The following is a 17,662-nucleotide window of genomic DNA, read 5'->3' as shown; positions in this document are numbered from 1 at the left end:
GCCGCCCAATTTTACACAAGGCAGAAGTATAACGTTAGCTAGCCACCAAATGGACTGTAGCTAACGGCCCGCGCATTTAGATGTTTATTTTGTTACTAAAGTACATATTTTTAACATATCTAATAACATTACTATAACATAGTAAACATTGACTTGATTTTACGGTTTTCTATACGAAATCCGCGGATCTGTAGCGATATTATACGATGTAGGCGTTCTTCGGGTTTTCCCAGTGGATGTCACCGTAGAAAATAACAGCTCGCCGGACTCTGGTGCTACTGGAGTCCGAGGATTCTTCAATAGTCCCGCAAAATACCAAAAAATATAGTAAATAAATAAAACGTCGACTATGATCGAAAATAGGCATAGAATATCGTTGCCTGTACAGTCTTAAACGTCCGTATTATCTTAATGTTATACGTATTTATTTTATTTTTCTTGAGAGGCGAGGTAGGCCTCACGCGCGAGCTTCTTCTTTTCCGAGAGTCGTAGCTGATCCAAAGCGAGACGAACGAGGCAACACAGATTTTTTTTATTTTTGCTCAGAGGGAAAAAAATATGAATCGGCTAAGTTCGGCACTGTTCGGAAACTAGGCGGGCCAAACGAAAATTATTCACACACCATCATATATATACTGTCATTGGCCAAATAGTATTTAATAATAAATATTCATGAACTTGTTGACCAACCACATAGTATTTCAAAAAATATTAATAGGACCTCAACTTCTAACCCATCCTCTAATAAAATATCTCCAATCGACATCAGTTTCTATAGTTTCAATTCCACCCTCTTGTTTCGATTCGCTAAGGAAAAAAGCGTGCCTGTCCATTGGTTGTGCGTCGAATAATATTCATTATTCATATCATTTTCTTGCGCAGCCAATTAGCGTTTTACTATACAGATCTACAACCCTCCCCTGGACTGTTCAGCCCCTGCCATGTAGAGTGTGTAAGCCTGTAGCCCAGCTTGCAGTCTATATAAAGCCGTGTGGAAAGCTGTCGTGCTCAGATGCGCTTAGAGCGCACTGGAGTGTAGTTCAGGAAAAGGGAGGGAGCTAGACTCTAGTCATAGTAGTTAGTTATTAAACGCAAATAAAAAGTCTCTTAGGGCAGTAAACAACGTGGGTCCTTGGGAAATCGCCATCGGAGACATTCCGGTCGCCGTTGGGGGCTTGGAGAGAGTCTCGGTGGCAATTTTTACCTGTTCCTTTTTACAAAGCGGCGTGCCGAGGGAGGACGCGTCTCTTTGAATAGACAGGATGCACGGACCGCCCTCCGGCGACAGCGCATGCCCATTGCGCCTCATCAAGAGAGTGCAATTCGGCATCATCAGCCCAGATGAGCTTGTAGGTTTTGTTTTGGGGAGGGGGGATTCATTTAACGCTTTGAAATTAAATGTTCTTAATGATCATCTCTACATATTTGAATACTTATGGAATTTCATTATTTCTGAATTATGGCAGCCAGAATGTTTCTAGCTTACATCAGTAGCCTAGTTCGGTGGCTAGCATAGCTAACATTGGCTAGCCACCTCACGTTGTAGCTAGCGAGCGCATGACGTTTTGGGGGAAGTTCGCCAAACTTTCAGTATGAAGTTTATTTAAAAAGTCGCCCTGCTGATTTCTTTTTAATAACATTGCTAAACCCGCTTCAGCGGAATTCACACGGTGAATTTTAATGTTGAGAAATGCTGTTTTACTGTTGAAGTTCCCCGCTGCTACCGTACTCACACCCAGTCTCCTTGTTTTAAATCGAACAAGGCTGCTACATATTCCCATATCTGTATTTTTAATCTTTTATATTGATAATAAAAAGGTTCTTAATAAAACGTTGTGCAATGCATGTTCTTTTGTATCAATGTCATGCTGTTCATATGCAATATTGTAAATCCGGTCATGTCACATAGGTACTGCAGGTTGCCACTTCTATGTAAAATGTTCAGGTATCCAAGTTTGTCTGGGTGCAAATCGGCATGTACCGTTGTAATTTAAGCGTAACGTGCTTTTTGGGGTTCTGGTTAAGTAAAAATGCATGATTCAGTGATTTGGGGCTGATACTATTCTTTATTATGAGTTATTTATACTACAGGTGTACCTTGGTTGTGTTTATATTGTCACAACTCGTACAATCCTGACAAAACGCCTCTAAATGGCTTCAGAACAGTGGTTGTGCCATTGCAGTATTACCTGTCACATATGTGCTAGTGTGAGAATTGTACAACCATAGTATCCCCATTCTGTTGATTATTGCTGACTGAGTTTACAAGTGTGTCTGTTTTGCATTATGAAACAATATACCTGCAAGTACCTCAGCCATGTGTTTCCTGGGGGCATATCTATGTAGCTTAGAGCTGTTGCTGCAACCCATGGATATTTATTTTGTTTATGATCCATTTATCATGTTTTTAACATTATAATAATCATGGATGTTTTATTTCATATTCCTGCTTCAGAAACGGATGTCAGTCACAGAAGGAGGTATCAAATACCCTGAAACCACAGAGGGTGGCCGTCCCAAATTGGGAGGTTTGATGGATCCTCGACAAGGGGTCATCGAGAGGTCAGGCAGGTGCCAGACTTGTGCAGGTAAATGTTAAAGAAAATGCTTGCAGGCTTTGGGACAAGGAAGAATTGTAGACCGTATAGGTGTCAAGAAGTAGATGATTATTGATACAACATTTTGGAGGCTTGAAATATTTCTACTCTTACAGCTGCTACAGGCATCAAAGCCCTTGTGTAAATTAGCCATCTTGCATGAAAACATAATTCTTATCAGTTAACTTATCGTTGGGAACTGACTTTGCAAGACAGCAGAAAGACATTCCGGTCTCATGTTGCCTGATGGTCCATTGCTTTTGGATGTTCTGAGTGTTTAATGTTGGACGTGTTTGTTTCCCAGGTAACATGACAGAATGTCCGGGGCACTTTGGCCACATTGAGCTTGCCAAGCCGGTTTTTCATGTAGGCTTCATCACCAAAATCATGAAGGTTCTGCGGTGTGTCTGCTTCTTCTGCTCCAAGCTGCTGGTTGATTCGGTCAGTTTCCTCACACCCATCATTGTACAAATTCATATGGGCTAAAATGATTGACATGTAGACTTGTGTCAACAGAGTGAAGGTCATGTACCCAAATACAATATGCGCTGGTAGAATGAGTAGCACATCACAGTGTGGTGGGTAAGACACTGTGCTATATGGTGTTACATGCAGTACTGTAACACCAGAGCATTTTGGCTTATTTTGCTGTACTACACACACACACACACTGTCGCAGAATGTACACATGCACAATAGAGTGTTGTGGGAAAGGTGAAATTATAATCAATATCAAGATCATATAATTGTTTCCCACAGAATAACCCAAAAATCAAGGACATCCTGTCCAAGTCAAAGGGTCAGCCACGGAAGCGACTGACACACGTGTATGACCTATGCAAAGGAAAAAACATCTGTGAGGGGGGTGAGGAGATGGACAACAAATTTGGCGTGGAGCAGGCTGAGGCTGAGGAAGACATTACGAAGGAGAAGGTAGTGTGTCTCGGTGGACTCCTAAGGACCGTGGATCTCATTCATCAGCAGTGTGTTTATGCAAATGAAATGCTAAACTTTTTAGTGCAATATTAAACATTTAGCATTTGACTAAATATTAATAACAAACATTTTGGCATACTATTTTGGCCTGCATATATTTCCAATGTTATGAGTGAATGATGATAATGCAGGGATGTTGGAAAATGATATCAGATAATATTGTGTTCAATAATGAACTCCATTATTTGTCCTGGTAATTTCAGATCACATTTTAAGACCCTGAACATACGAATTGGAATACAAGATTATAACAATCCCAGTAAATCTTTTTGTTTAAATTTATCATTGGCTTGATTTTGCACTATAATGCAGCATGAATGGAGTTTTCACACAGCCCCTGACCTTCTCTCCTCGTTCTCAGGGCCATGGCGGTTGTGGACGCTATCAGCCTTGTATCCGCCGCTCGGGGCTGGAGCTGTACGCGGAGTGGAAGCATGTCAACGAGGACTCCCAGGAAAAGAAGATTCTGCTGAGCCCTGAACGCGTGCACGAGATCTTCAAGCGCATCTCTGACGAGGAGGACATCATCCTGGGCATGGACCCCAAATTTGCCCGGCCCGAGTGGATGATCGTCACTGTGCTGCCTGTGCCCCCGCTCGCTGTCCGACCCGCCGTGGTCATGCAGGGCTCCGCCCGTAACCAGGTGTGGACTCAGGGTTTGGCGGCTGATGTATAGTTTGATCGGTCTGTCCTGATCGGTGTATTTGTTCCTTTATGAGTGACTGGCTGAGGCGTGAGGTCCTGTGGAAACAGTGTATCGATTGAGCTGTAAAAGGAGGAGCAGTCATCTCCTAGAAAGACACTCTTTGTAAATGTTCTCCCCGCTCTTCTCTCTCCCTGCCAGGATGATTTGACACACAAGCTGGCGGACATTGTGAAGATCAATAATCAGCTGCGGCGGAATGAGCAGAGCGGGGCGGCGGCCCACGTCATCGCCGAGGACGTGAAGCTGCTGCAGTTCCACGTGGCCACCATGGTGGACAATGAGCTGCCTGGCCTGCCTAGGGTATGAACCGTGCGCTACCTGTGCTAGTCGAGAAGATGCACACCTCCGCTCACCTTGACACTGAATAATACTCGCCTTGGCTCCTGAGCCATTGTTGGCAGACTTAAGTTTCCACCAATACATTTTAATAGTGTTACGCCTGACTTAATACTCCCATCTACACACAGACAGCACACTACTATTGACTTTGTGAAGATACGTGTTTGAACAAGCAGTTCTTACTAATTTGTTCTGCCATCTCCACTCTCTCTCTACAGGCCATGCAGAAATCGGGCCGCCCCCTTAAATCTATAAAACAGCGGCTGAAGGGGAAGGAGGGCCGTGTCAGAGGAAACCTGATGGGGAAGCGTGTGGACTTCTCCGCCCGTACCGTCATCACCCCAGACCCGAACTTACAGATCGACCAGGTCGGCGTCCCGCGCTCCATTGCTGCCAACATGACCTTCCCTGAGATCGTCACCCCCTTCAACATTGACAGGTAAGGCCACATGGATTGCCATGCTTTTCTGCCTCTATAGATATAACTAGTTCATCTGGTGTACATGATCTCATCCACTGCCATTCTAATTGAATACTTTGGCTGCGTTTTGCTTAACTGCCAAATGTGCATGTCAGCCTAACACAGCCAATATGCATGTGGCTATGGGACCCAATTCACAACGTCAGTGATACAGTGGTTAGAATCTCAGGTCAAGCCCTTTTCCCCATTTGAGCAAAGTGCGTTGCCTCATTACTCCAGAGAGATACTCACTCTAGGTTTCCAGAATATTTCAGGTACAGGACTGTAAAGCACTGGAATTCTCCCTAAACTGTCTTGCAGACTCCAGGAGCTGGTGAGAAGGGGGAACAGTCAATATCCGGGAGCCAAATACATCATCCGTGACAACGGTGACCGTATTGACCTGCGTTTCCACCCTAAACCCAGCGACCTGCACCTCCAGATTGGCTACAAGGTGACACGCACTCCATGGTCCTTTACTGTCCTTGAAAACTGATTTTGGGTTGTAAATCTGGTCTAGCACATGGTCTCCATGACTTGGTCCATTATTGTGAAGTCCTTTAATGAGTGCTGAATTTTTTTTGGTAACACTGAATAGTTTGGATAAGTTGAATGGAAATTCTTACAATTTAGTATATGGTATGGTAAATCAGCTGTATGTATAATGGCAGTGTAATGACCCGCAATATCTACACTTCAGGTGGAGCGGCACATGTGCGATGGTGACATCATCATCTTCAACAGACAGCCCACGCTGCACAAAATGTCTATGATGGGGCACAAAGTTCGAATCCTGCCCTGGTCCACCTTCCGACTCAACCTCAGGTAAGCAGTCCTGCTTTGTCTATCACACTCTCTATCATACCCTATTAGGCCAGTCTGTTCACCTATTGAAAAATGTTTCATTAAGATTTAGTGTTTAATTCCTGAAAATATCACAGGAATGTGTATGATGGTATAATTTCAACCAGAAATGGATATGGCAAAGCCAATGCAAAAAGTAATACTAAATTGAATCGTTGACTGATTACCTTTAAAGAATCTCTTGGTATTACAGGGAGTACTCAAAGTATTACATGTCAACGTGTGGTAAATATTTGGTAAAATTTGTTTGTGTAGAAGGAAGTAGTAGTATCTCCTCCACATTCCCATTCACATTTTTTTTCCTCCTGCCCTTTTTTCCGATGACCATAGTGTGACCACCCCTTACAACGCTGACTTTGACGGGGACGAGATGAACCTTCACCTGCCGCAGTCCCTGGAGACGCGAGCGGAGATCCAGGAGCTCGCCATGGTGCCCCGCATGATTGTCACGCCCCAGTCCAACCGGCCTGTCATGGGTATCGTGCAGGATACTCTCACGGCTGTGCGCAAGTTCACCAAGAGGGACGTCTTTCTGGAGAGGGTACGGACACCATGTCTCCTTCCCGTCACTTCAAGATGGGTCACTTTCTGGGGTTTAAGCACCGAGTAGTTGCATTCTCTGGGTTGATCATAGCCTTTTAATTCTTGGGTCTCAGGACTGAAATCTTTCAGATAACGTAAGGTACTGATATTAAGCCTCGTATTAAGAGTTGAGAAAAGAGTTAATGTTACTCAGTCAATCAGGTAATGTGTTTACCTGTAATTGGATACACAGGAAATTGGCTGCATAGAAACCATGGCCCGATGCTAAGTCAGCTCAAGGATTTTAAAAAAAAAGGAGCGACTGTATTTTACTGATGAAAGTTTAATCGCAGTGGCGTACTGCGCCTACACTCATCTAGTTTGACGTTCAGCATTTGCCCTCCTCCTTGCAGGGAGAGGTGATGAACCTGCTCATGTTCCTGTCCACCTGGGACGGGAAGGTCCCCCAGCCGGCCATCCTGAAGCCCCGGCCGCTCTGGACCGGCAAGCAGATCTTCAGCCTCATCATCCCCGGCCACATCAACGTCATCCGCACGCACAGCACCCACCCCGACGAGGAGGACAGCGGCCCCTACAAGCACATTTCCCCTGGAGACACGAAGGTACAGCCGTCTGCTTTCTTTGTGCAGTAGATCTTGGAACTCAGTCTGGGAACTGGGTGAGCAGTTAATCTGAGCTGGGAGGCCTGCTGCTGATGTCTCGATCATGGCCTAGATTAGGAAACGAGATGATCGTCGGCTTCTGCATGTCAGGACATTAGAGGACATCTCTCAATGACTCTGATTATAAATTTTTAAATATTTTATTATAGCACATGACGTAACTGTTCAGTCATTGTATGTGAAGTGTTGAACTGTGAGCGCTGTTGCTTGTCTTGGTTGTCTGCGGCACTGAAGCGCAAGTCTCATTTGTGTGCAGGTGATCGTGGAGAACGGAGAGCTGATCATGGGCATCCTTTGTAAGAAGTCCTTGGGTACCTCCGCTGGTTCCCTGGTCCACATATCCTACCTGGAGATGGGCCACGATGTTACCCGCCTCTTTTATTCCAACATCCAAACTGTCGTCAACAACTGGCTGCTCATCGAGGGTAAGAGAACAGGGCCGGAAAGACTGCCTTCACCGTTTGATTCTTTTCAGTCCCCGGGTCCTAACAAACTAATTTTGAACTAACTTGGTGACAAATTGGTAATTGGTTTGTATGGGGACATACACCATATGCATGCATGTCTTGCCTTCAAAGTAATCTTAATCTATATTAGGCTAATTATGTAAATTTGAAGTGGACAGGCATTTTAACACAGGTTGTTGACACGTAAGTGCCATTGACACAAGAATGAGCAGGGAAAGCACTTCGTACTGTCACCTTATTTGTCTAGCCGTCAACCACAGTTCAAGAACAAGGATTTACAAAAATAATTGGTAAAGGAAGAAAAGAACAGATGTGTTCTTCAGTGAATCACACTCCACATTCTCTCTCTTGCTGTGTCGTCTCTGCTGATAGAGAAATGGGAGGGGGAAAGGATGTGCTTAATATCAAAATGCAGTTGGCCTACATGCAAAAAGCATTCACAATACCGTATTCAGCCGGAAAGTGCATTTTTTACGACTTATTCTGTGCACAACTGAATACTGTAATCGTACATCCCTAATGGATATGTCACACTGTCACTGTCTCCAGGTCACTCTATTGGTATTGGTGACTCCATCGCTGATGCCAAGACTTACTTGGACATTCAGAACACCATCAAGAAAGCCAAACAGGATGTGATAGAGGTGAGACTCCAGTTTGGCATGAAATGACACTTGTATTGGTGTTTTATGCCCAGTTAGAATTGAACACATGCAGCTGGTAAGTAACAATATGGCTCCATTGTTTATAGAGGTCTGAAATCGATGGTCTCTGCTGGAATGGGCTGTCCCTCAGTTAGTCCTTCAATCCCCTGTAGACTTCAGTTTGGATTAAACCCACATGTACATACTCTGCCTAATGTACCTGACTTAATACAGTTTAAAAGTGCTTCTATTCCTACCACTGTGTAATGAAGCTTTCCTCAGATGACCACTTCATAAGCTATCAAATATCCATGATGGATTAACCAATTTCCCTGATTGATGTAAAGTACAGCAAGGTCTTTATGCAAATTAATATTGTGTCATTGCACTTCTAAACTCCCTTCTCTGCTGCTTGCTGCAGGTCATTGAGAAGGCCCACAATAACGAGCTGGAGCCCACTCCTGGTAACACCCTGAGGCAGACCTTTGAGAACCAGGTGAACCGTATCCTGAACGACGCCCGTGACAAGACTGGCTCCTCTGCCCAGAAGTCCCTGTCTGAGTACAACAACTTCAAGTCCATGGTGGTGGCGGGGTCCAAAGGATCCAAGATCAACATCTCGCAGGTATGGCATGGGATGAAGCTGGGACATGGGGCAGATCGTGCGCTTCCTGTGAACGTCCTGGAGCTTCCTGTAAATGCCCCATCCCACCGTCTGTCTTTTCCTCCGACCCCCAGGTCATTGCTGTGGTGGGGCAGCAGAACGTGGAGGGTAAGCGGATCCCCTTCGGCTTCAAGCACCGGACACTGCCGCACTTCATCAAGGACGACTACGGGCCTGAGAGCAGGGGCTTTGTGGAGAACTCCTACCTGGCCGGCCTCACGCCAACCGAGTTTTTCTTCCACGCCATGGGCGGGAGAGAGGGGCTTATCGATACAGCTGTGAAAACAGCTGAGACTGGTGAGCAGAGATGCAGATTGCCGGTAGAGAGCAGGCAGTTTTTAGAGGTCTTGTATGTTTTAAGGCCAGGGTCACTTGTGTATACCCCTACTCATTTCCCGTAAGGATATCACTGTACAGGTGACATACCCTTAGTTAGTTTCTGTGACCGGACTTGTTCTTTATGCTGTATATGCTCCTTCCCCCCCAGGTTACATTCAGCGACGTCTGATCAAGTCTATGGAGTCTGTGATGGTGAAGTATGACGCCACAGTGCGTAACTCCATTAACCAGGTGGTGCAGCTGCGCTATGGAGAGGACGGGCTGGCCGGTGAGGCTGTGGAGTTCCAGAACATGGCCACGCTCAAGCCCTCCAACAAAGCCTTCGAGAAAAAGTGAGTGAGACGCTTGCTGGGAAAGGGAAAGAGGCACCAATAGCTGGGGTGAATGGCCAATCCTGATCTGTCTGTTCGTTGTGGTGGGGGTTATCAAACCTAGTACAAAATGGGTAGTGGGGGGTAGGTTAGGTTTTGCTGACACGTTTGCTTCTGAATATTTATCAAAAATTGTCAAATTTCTGCATTTGTAACCAACACATTGCACCACTAGCCTTTATCAGGGCTTCATCAGAGTAAGAGACAACAATTAGTCTGCTTCTAGTGTAGTTTGAGTTTTCCTTGCTACTACTGTTTTCCAATCTATGCACGTTGGCAGTTCAGTAAAATAGGATCAGAGTCTGAACACTCAGCCCAGCCCCCATTCCCTCACAGGTTCAAATTTGACTGCACCAACGAGCGAGCCCTGCGGCGCACCCTGCAGGAGGACGTGGTGAAGGACGTGATGACCAACGCACATGTGCAGAGCGCCCTGGAACGAGAGTTTGAGAAGATGAGGGAGGACCGTGAGATCCTACGGGCCATCTTCCCCACTGGAGATAGCAAGGTCAGAGGTCACATGAACACACAACGCACTAGAAGCAGGCACGCTAGGGGTGTAAAGGTGGTCATGTAAGAGACCACAATTTCAATAGTTTCTTTCAAAATAATATCGAGAATATACAGGTTAATAATTTCCCCTTATTAGTGCAAGGTTCTGTCCTTTACCCTGGTTCTTTTTATTTATAGTAACCACACAGGCTCGAAAGATGCTGTAGCTCAATAGACATCTATAGACTCTTAGTGCTAATAAATAAATAAAAATACAATGTGTAGGTTATAATTTCATGATCAAAAGTGTTTTGATTGTAAGTTGATTGTAAGCTCTGAATCATAAACCTCCGATCCTATAGGTGGTGCTGCCTTGTAATCTTGCCAGGATGATTTGGAACGCACAGAAGATTTTCCGCATCAATCCTCGCACTCCCACAGATCTGAACCCCTTGCGTGTTGTCGATGGTGGGTACCTTAAATACACCATTCTATTTTGAGCCCTTTTTAAATTATTTAAGTAAATAAACAATAATAGGAATTGATGAAACATTGTTTGAGGTGGGGGGAGGTGTCAGTAAAGGCCCTGGTACTTGGATGTGTGGTAGCTTGTTGAGCTGAATATCAGCAGACGCTGTTTTATCCCTGTGCATAATTGCACTAAATGTGGCATGTTAAGACATTCTAGGCTGAGCAGCCTTAGTTCTGATAAGCAGCCAAACTACTCTTACTGCTATATAAAGCTGCGAGAGCTTGATGCTGTATTAACAGCTCAGACGACTCACTCAGACATAAGGATCACATACAAATGCTGTTGCGGTACAGCATACACTGTGCAGCATTTGCTAATGGGCTTCTGAAAGTTCTGTTAAGGATGATAAATGAACTTGTAATGGTCTCAAGGCATGCTTCTCCCCAAAGATAATGTCAAATTTAGTTTCTATGAAAAGTTTCAGTCATGTCAGTGGCTGTGTTCACTCATGATTTGTGGTAAAATATTGATGGTAAATATCCATAAGAAGCAGCTAGTTGTCTACCCATAAAAGGTATGCGCAGGACCGACTGCTTCTTTGGTGTGACCTCTGACCCTTGTGTGTAACCGTGCCCGCAGGCTTGCAGGACCTGAGTAAGAAGCTGGTGATCGTGAACGGGGACGACCCCCTGAGCCGACAGGCGCAGCAGAACGCCACCCTGCTCTTCAACATCCACCTGCGCTCCACCCTCTGCTCCCGGCGCATGACCGAGGAGTTCCGCCTCAGCACCGAGGCCTTCGACTGGCTGCTGGGGGAGATCGAGACCAAGTTCAACCAGTCCATTGTGAGTCCCAGGCCCGGCTGGGGAGGGCACGAGAGGGGCTGATTGGCTGAACATAGCTCCAGTTTCTATCGCAGGGCACACTGCAAAGGGAGATCAGGCATTAGGGGAAGATTAAGTCCAACTGAGATGCAGACATTTTTGTATGTTGTTGGGGAACTGGAAGGGAACAAAACGCGTATTTCGCAAATGCGTGTAATCCACGGCAGAATACAAAGATTGCTGTATTAATAAAATGATTTAATTTACCGAAGTGCTGTAACTGGACTGTCTGTACACACAGTATTGGCGTTGGCGGTGACCTTTTCTCCTCTCTCAGGTACACCCCGGGGAGATGGTAGGAGCCCTGGCCGCCCAGTCCCTGGGAGAGCCGGCCACACAGATGACCCTGAACACCTTCCACTACGCCGGTGTGTCGGCCAAGAACGTCACCCTGGGTGTGCCTCGACTCAAGGAGCTCATCAACATCTCCAAAAGGCCCAAGACCCCCTCGCTCACTGTCTTCCTGCTGGGCCAGGCAGCCCGTGATGCAGAGAGGGCCAAGGTACACCTCACTGTGCACTCTCACCACAGGTTTAGGTCCCAGTTTGTAAGAGGCAATAAAGGAGTTTTTACTGATCAATGGTGTGGATGCGACACGGCCTATGTGGGACAATACTCTATGAGCATTATGATGACACTTTGTCTTATTTCTCAGAAATTGCATTTGCATCCTAAGCATCTCTTGCCCTCAGTTGTATGACATTTGTTTGCACAAATTGACATCACATAACACAAATTACTTGACCTATGTCTTAAACTGCTACTGTGCCCTGTTTTTAAGAGAGTGTAATCGCCCTTCCTCTTCTCCTCAGGACATCCTGTGTCGTCTGGAACACACCACTCTGCGCAAGGTGACTGCCAACACGGCCATCTACTACGACCCCAACCCCCAGAGCACGGTGGTGACCGAAGACCAGGAGTGGGTCAACGTGTACTACGAGATGCCCGACTTTGACGTGACGCGCATCTCTCCATGGCTGCTCCGCATCGAGCTGGACCGCAAACACATGACTGACCGCAAACTGACCATGGAACAGATCGCCGAGAAGATCAATGCAGGTCAGAGCTTACAAACTAACATACAAGAACGCACACACGCGCGCACACACACACTGTCTCTCAATTTCAAACATGTGCAAGCATAAATTGAGATTGGAACCTGAGAACCAAACCATAAAGATTCTTTATGAAAGGGTAGTTACAATTGCAATAATGACAAACAGTAGTAGCAGCTTATATGAGTAATTCAACTAAGAAGAAGCCAATAATTGACTATAAATCTTGGCCCAGACTTGCACGTGTATTCTTTTATGCATTATTAATAAGTTCACCCCCAATCCCCCAGGCTTTGGAGATGATCTGAACTGCATCTTCAATGATGACAATGCAGAGAAGCTGGTACTGAGAATTCGCATCATGAACAGTGATGAGAACAAGTTCCAAGAGGTGAGGCATTAATTCCTGACCACGTCTTTCGAACGTCATCTTTCACTCAATCGAGTTGTTATTGACCGAAGAGGATTGCTCTGTTCTCCCTCAGGATGAAGAGGTGGTAGACAAGATGGATGACGACGTGTTCCTGCGCTGCATTGAGTCCAACATGCTGACTGATATGACGTTACAGGGCATTGAGCAGATCAGCAAGGTAGAGAATGGCACTGCTTCTGTCCACTTCATTATCAACATGTATCAAAGTAATATTAATGAGCAATACTATCCAATAACCTGTATTAACCCCCAATTTGAATCATTCATAAACATTTATTTGCATAAGCATTTTGCCTGTAGTTATGGCTAGCCACCTTTAGCTGTTGAAGAATCAGTGCTTATGCTATTCTTGACTATTTTTTCCCATTACAAATAAACGTACACATAAAACTGGAAAGACCAGAACAAGTCTGGCAATTTAATTGACCAAGATGTGGGTGGAACCTCATTAACCGCTAACCCTCACTCCCCTCCCGACAGGTGTACATGCACCTCCCTCAGACGGACAACAAGAAGAAGATCATCATCACGGAGGACGGAGAGTTCAAGGCCCTGCAGGAGTGGATCCTGGAGACGGACGGCGTGGGGCTCATGAGGGTCCTGAGTGAGAAGGACGTGGACCCGGTCAGAACCACCTCCAACGACATCGTGGAGATCTTCACGGTGAGGAGCACTCTAAATGTCTGCAGGAATAATATGAAATGTGTATGTTCACAGAACGCCCAATGGGACACAGCCGTGTTGCTTTTACCCCTCTCAAATGTTGGATGGCTGTAATGCATTTAAACTGACAAACAGGTAGAGGACTCTGTCCCAGTTCTAGGTCCGTGAATTTCCGTGGGTTTCGTTTTAGGGCCTGGAGCACTAACGGTGTCTTCCCTGTAGGTTTTGGGCATTGAAGCTGTGCGCAAGGCCCTGGAGAGGGAGCTGTACCACGTCATCTCCTTCGACGGCTCCTACGTCAACTACCGGCACTTGGCCCTGCTGTGTGACACCATGACCTGCCGCGGCCATCTGATGGCCATCACTCGACATGGCATCAACCGGCAGGACACCGGGCCACTTATGAAGTGCTCCTTCGAGGAGACGGTGAGAGCAGGGCACAATGGGTGGGAGTGAGGAGCAGTCCCCCCTCCCCCCCATGTCACTGTTGTAGAGTGAGTCCTATATTCAGAGAGCAGTTTGTGACATTCCTTTTTTCCCCCCTTTTCTTCTTTAACCCCATCCTTAGGTGGATGTGCTGATGGAGGCTTCCTCTCACGGGGAGAGCGACCCCATGAAGGGCGTGTCTGAGAACATCATGCTGGGTCAGCTGGCCCCGGCCGGCACCGGCTGCTTCGACCTGCTGCTAGACGCAGAAAAGTGCAAATACGGCATGGAGATCCCCACCAACATCCCTGGGATCAGTGTGGCAGGACGTGAGTAACCAGGGGGGATGCAGTCATAGGGACATACGCTCTGTTATGGGGATAGTACATTCGGCACCAAGTCATGGGGACAGTATACTCAGTCATAGAGACTGGGTCTGAACTCCACATCCACTCCATGGTCCTGACTGTTGTACTGAGATTTGTGCTGCAGAAACTTCGTTGCTGGCTTTCCCCATCAGACTTGGCAAAATGTAGGTAATGGATGATATTTATTTCTTTCCTCTCTTTCAGCAACGGGCATGTTTTTCGGCTCTGCTCCCAGTCCCATGAGCAGTATGTCTCCAGCCATGACCCCCTGGAACACAGGAGCCACGCCCGCCTACGGGGCCTGGTCGCCCAGCATGGGTAAGTCTTGTGTGTTTCCCCAGATAACACTCCTCCTCCACAGCACCCTGGCCTGGCCCCCTACAGGCAGCGGCTGTGATGCGCTTCTGACTCCTCCGCCCTTCCTTCCCACGTGTAGGCAGCGGAATGACCCCCGGAGCGGCGGGCTTCTCGCCCAGCGCCGCATCCGACGCCAGCGGCTTCTCCCCAGGGTACTCCCCAGCCTGGTCGCCCACGCCCGGCTCGCCTGGATCCCCAGGCCCCGCCAGCCCGTACATCCCCTCTCCAGGTCTGTCTCCCCTTTTTACGTCCCGCTGCAGCTTCCTCAGTGACTGCAAGCATGTCTACCCGAAGCCCTGGCCTGTATCCGGTGCTATTGGTGACTCTGTCTCGTTTGCGTTTGACTCCTGCAGGTGGAGCAATGTCTCCCAACTACTCTCCGACCTCCCCTGCCTACGAGCCGCGTTCACCGGGAGGCTACACGCCCCAGAGCCCGGGCTACTCCCCCACGTCGCCCTCTTACTCGCCCACGTCGCCCTCCTATTCCCCCACCAGCCCCAACTACAGCCCCACCTCCCCGTCCTATTCGCCCACCTCGCCCAGCTATTCGCCCACTTCACCCTCCTACTCGCCCACGTCTCCCAGCTACTCCCCCACCTCGCCCTCCTATTCTCCCACGTCGCCTTCCTACTCGCCCACCTCCCCCTCTTACTCTCCCACCTCCCCCAGCTACAGCCCCACCTCGCCTAGTTACAGCCCCACTTCACCCAGCTACAGCCCCACTTCGCCGTCATATTCTCCCACTTCCCCTTCCTACTCGCCCACCTCGCCGTCCTACTCGCCCACATCCCCCAGTTACTCCCCGACCTCTCCTTCCTACTCCCCTACCTCTCCGAGCTATAGCCCCACCTCCCCCAACTACACGCCCACCTCACCCTCTTACTCCCCCACGTCGCCCTCTTACTCCCCCACCTCACCGTCATACTCCCCCACCTCGCCCAACTACACCCCCACCAGCCCCAACTACTCTCCCACCTCTCCCTCTTACTCTCCAACTTCGCCATCCTACTCCCCGTCCAGCCCGCGGTACACCCCTCAGTCCCCCACGTACACGCCCAGCTCGCCCTCCTACAGCCCCAGCTCACCCTCCTACTCTCCCACCTCCCCCAAATACACCCCCACGTCTCCCTCTTACAGCCCCAGCTCTCCAGAATACACCCCCACTTCCCCAAAATACTCCCCCACTTCCCCAAAGTACTCTCCGACGTCCCCCAAGTACAGCCCCACCTCGCCCACTTACTCTCCCACCACCCCGAAATACAGCCCCACCTCTCCAACCTACTCCCCCACCTCACCCACCTATACACCAACCAGCCCCAAGTACTCCCCGACCTCCCCAACCTATTCACCCACTTCTCCCAAATACTCTCCCACCTCTCCCACCTACTCGCCCACTAGCCCCAAGGGCTCCACCTACAGCCCCACCTCTCCAGGCTACAGCCCCACGTCCCCCACTTACAGCCTCACCAGCCCGGCCATTAGCCCCGACGACAGCGATGAGGAGAACAACTGAAGAGGTTTCGCGAGAAAGAACTGAAGCGGTTTCTTCTGTCCCACTCGTTTGCCTTCTCCTTACGGGACAGATAAAAGGACAATTTGCACCCCTGTTGGTGGAGAAGTCGTGCTGGGGGAGGCAGAGGAACTTGGGGTCCCACTTGTGAATTTCTGGACCTCACAGCCCATATTTGCCTAGCCTCACACATTTTGGGGAGGGGGGTTTGGGGGCTCTCCATATTTACTATTGTATTTGATAGACTTGAACTATTGGCCTGAGAAGGCTGCCTTTTGAACAGACATTTTGTTATTGTGTTGGGTGTTACTGTGGAGTAACGCAACCCTCAAAGGGAGGAAAAAGGGAGCTCTTGAGTGCACTTGAGTGAACACTGAGATGCCCATCTCCAGCCTCCCTCACCTGTCTCTCTGAAATTTACAGCTTGGAGTAACCATATAGGAGAGCTGCAGTATTGCAATAGCCTTTAAATGAAAAGTGAAAATGTTATATTTTAAAGTCCAAAAATAATAAAATAAACTAGCCTGAATAGAATCACTTTAGATTAGTAGAGTGAGAGGAACATATTTCAAATGTTTTTTGAAATTTATTTCATTGAAATTCTGCTTTCTGTAAATACTCAAGGTTTAAAGGTAACTTACCAGGTATTAAGAATGGAAGATAAACTAATATATATGTTTTGGGACCTGGTATAAGGAGGCTAGACTTAAGGAAATTGATCTCTAATTGTATTGTTTTTTGAGGGGTTGCTTGATATTGTTCTTAGCAGTTGCGATTAACTGCACTGAATAGGCTTAAAATCTCTAAAATAACTACATTTTTGTTGTCTAACATATTTTGTGCGTGCTGTATGCAATACCATTGTAGTTAAAGGTTAAGGCCACAGTTTTAGATGTCAGCGAGTGTGACATGGGAGGCAAGGACAGAGGCCATTTCTGTGCAGGTGACGGAAGAGAGACTGGGAGAGAGAGGGGAACCACCCCCCCCATCCCGAGGTGTTTTCCTGGAGTAGCACTCATGGTTCCCCACAAGAGTCCCCTCTTTCCTAGCCAGAAACGCGCACCTGACAGGAGCCAATAACACTCACCAGCAGCTCGCTGCCATTCTCAATTTGGACAATTAAACGATTGCAACAAAAAAAATAAATAATATTGCTAGCAATCACGCTTCCTCCTCCCAAGGGAGCCAAATGTTTATTCAGTAAAATTATGATTTTTGTTTTGTTTTTTTTTTTGTTTGAATTCTAAGGTAAGGGGGGGGGGTAGATGAAAGGGGATCTACTTGACAGTGCTTTGGTCATTGTTTGCATGAGTGGCACCCGTTGATACGTTTTAATCAAGTTTTAGATTT

The 17,662-nt window shown here is 47.3% G+C and overlaps 1 protein-coding gene across 1 annotated transcript; it reads left to right on the top strand.

Annotated features, from left to right (window-relative positions):
* The first annotated feature begins 1,013 nt into the window (after positions 1 to 1,013).
* On the top strand, positions 1,014 to 16,463 carry polr2a (RNA polymerase II subunit A). Its single transcript, XM_035409102.1, has 29 exons — positions 1,014 to 1,349; positions 2,456 to 2,588; positions 2,902 to 3,038; positions 3,357 to 3,530; positions 3,955 to 4,236; positions 4,438 to 4,599; positions 4,857 to 5,077; positions 5,420 to 5,552; positions 5,799 to 5,923; positions 6,293 to 6,503; positions 6,898 to 7,107; positions 7,424 to 7,592; positions 8,184 to 8,278; positions 8,700 to 8,903; positions 9,017 to 9,239; positions 9,430 to 9,613; positions 9,989 to 10,160; positions 10,507 to 10,612; positions 11,256 to 11,461; positions 11,778 to 12,002; positions 12,313 to 12,559; positions 12,846 to 12,946; positions 13,041 to 13,145; positions 13,469 to 13,651; positions 13,874 to 14,077; positions 14,220 to 14,406; positions 14,650 to 14,763; positions 14,882 to 15,031; positions 15,156 to 16,463. Exons 1-29 carry the CDS (start codon positions 1,263 to 1,265, stop codon positions 16,313 to 16,315), a joined length of 5,910 nt encoding a protein of 1,969 aa, XP_035264993.1. The 5' UTR covers positions 1,014 to 1,262; the 3' UTR covers positions 16,316 to 16,463.
* The last annotated feature ends 1,199 nt before the right edge of the window (positions 16,464 to 17,662 follow it).

This window comes from Anguilla anguilla, chromosome 3 (assembly GCF_013347855.1).
Source record: "Anguilla anguilla isolate fAngAng1 chromosome 3, fAngAng1.pri, whole genome shotgun sequence".
In the NCBI taxonomy this organism is placed as follows: Eukaryota; Metazoa; Chordata; class Actinopteri; order Anguilliformes; family Anguillidae; genus Anguilla; species Anguilla anguilla.
Note: the sequence above shows the minus strand (reverse complement) of the source record. Positions and strands in the feature narration are given on the sequence as shown.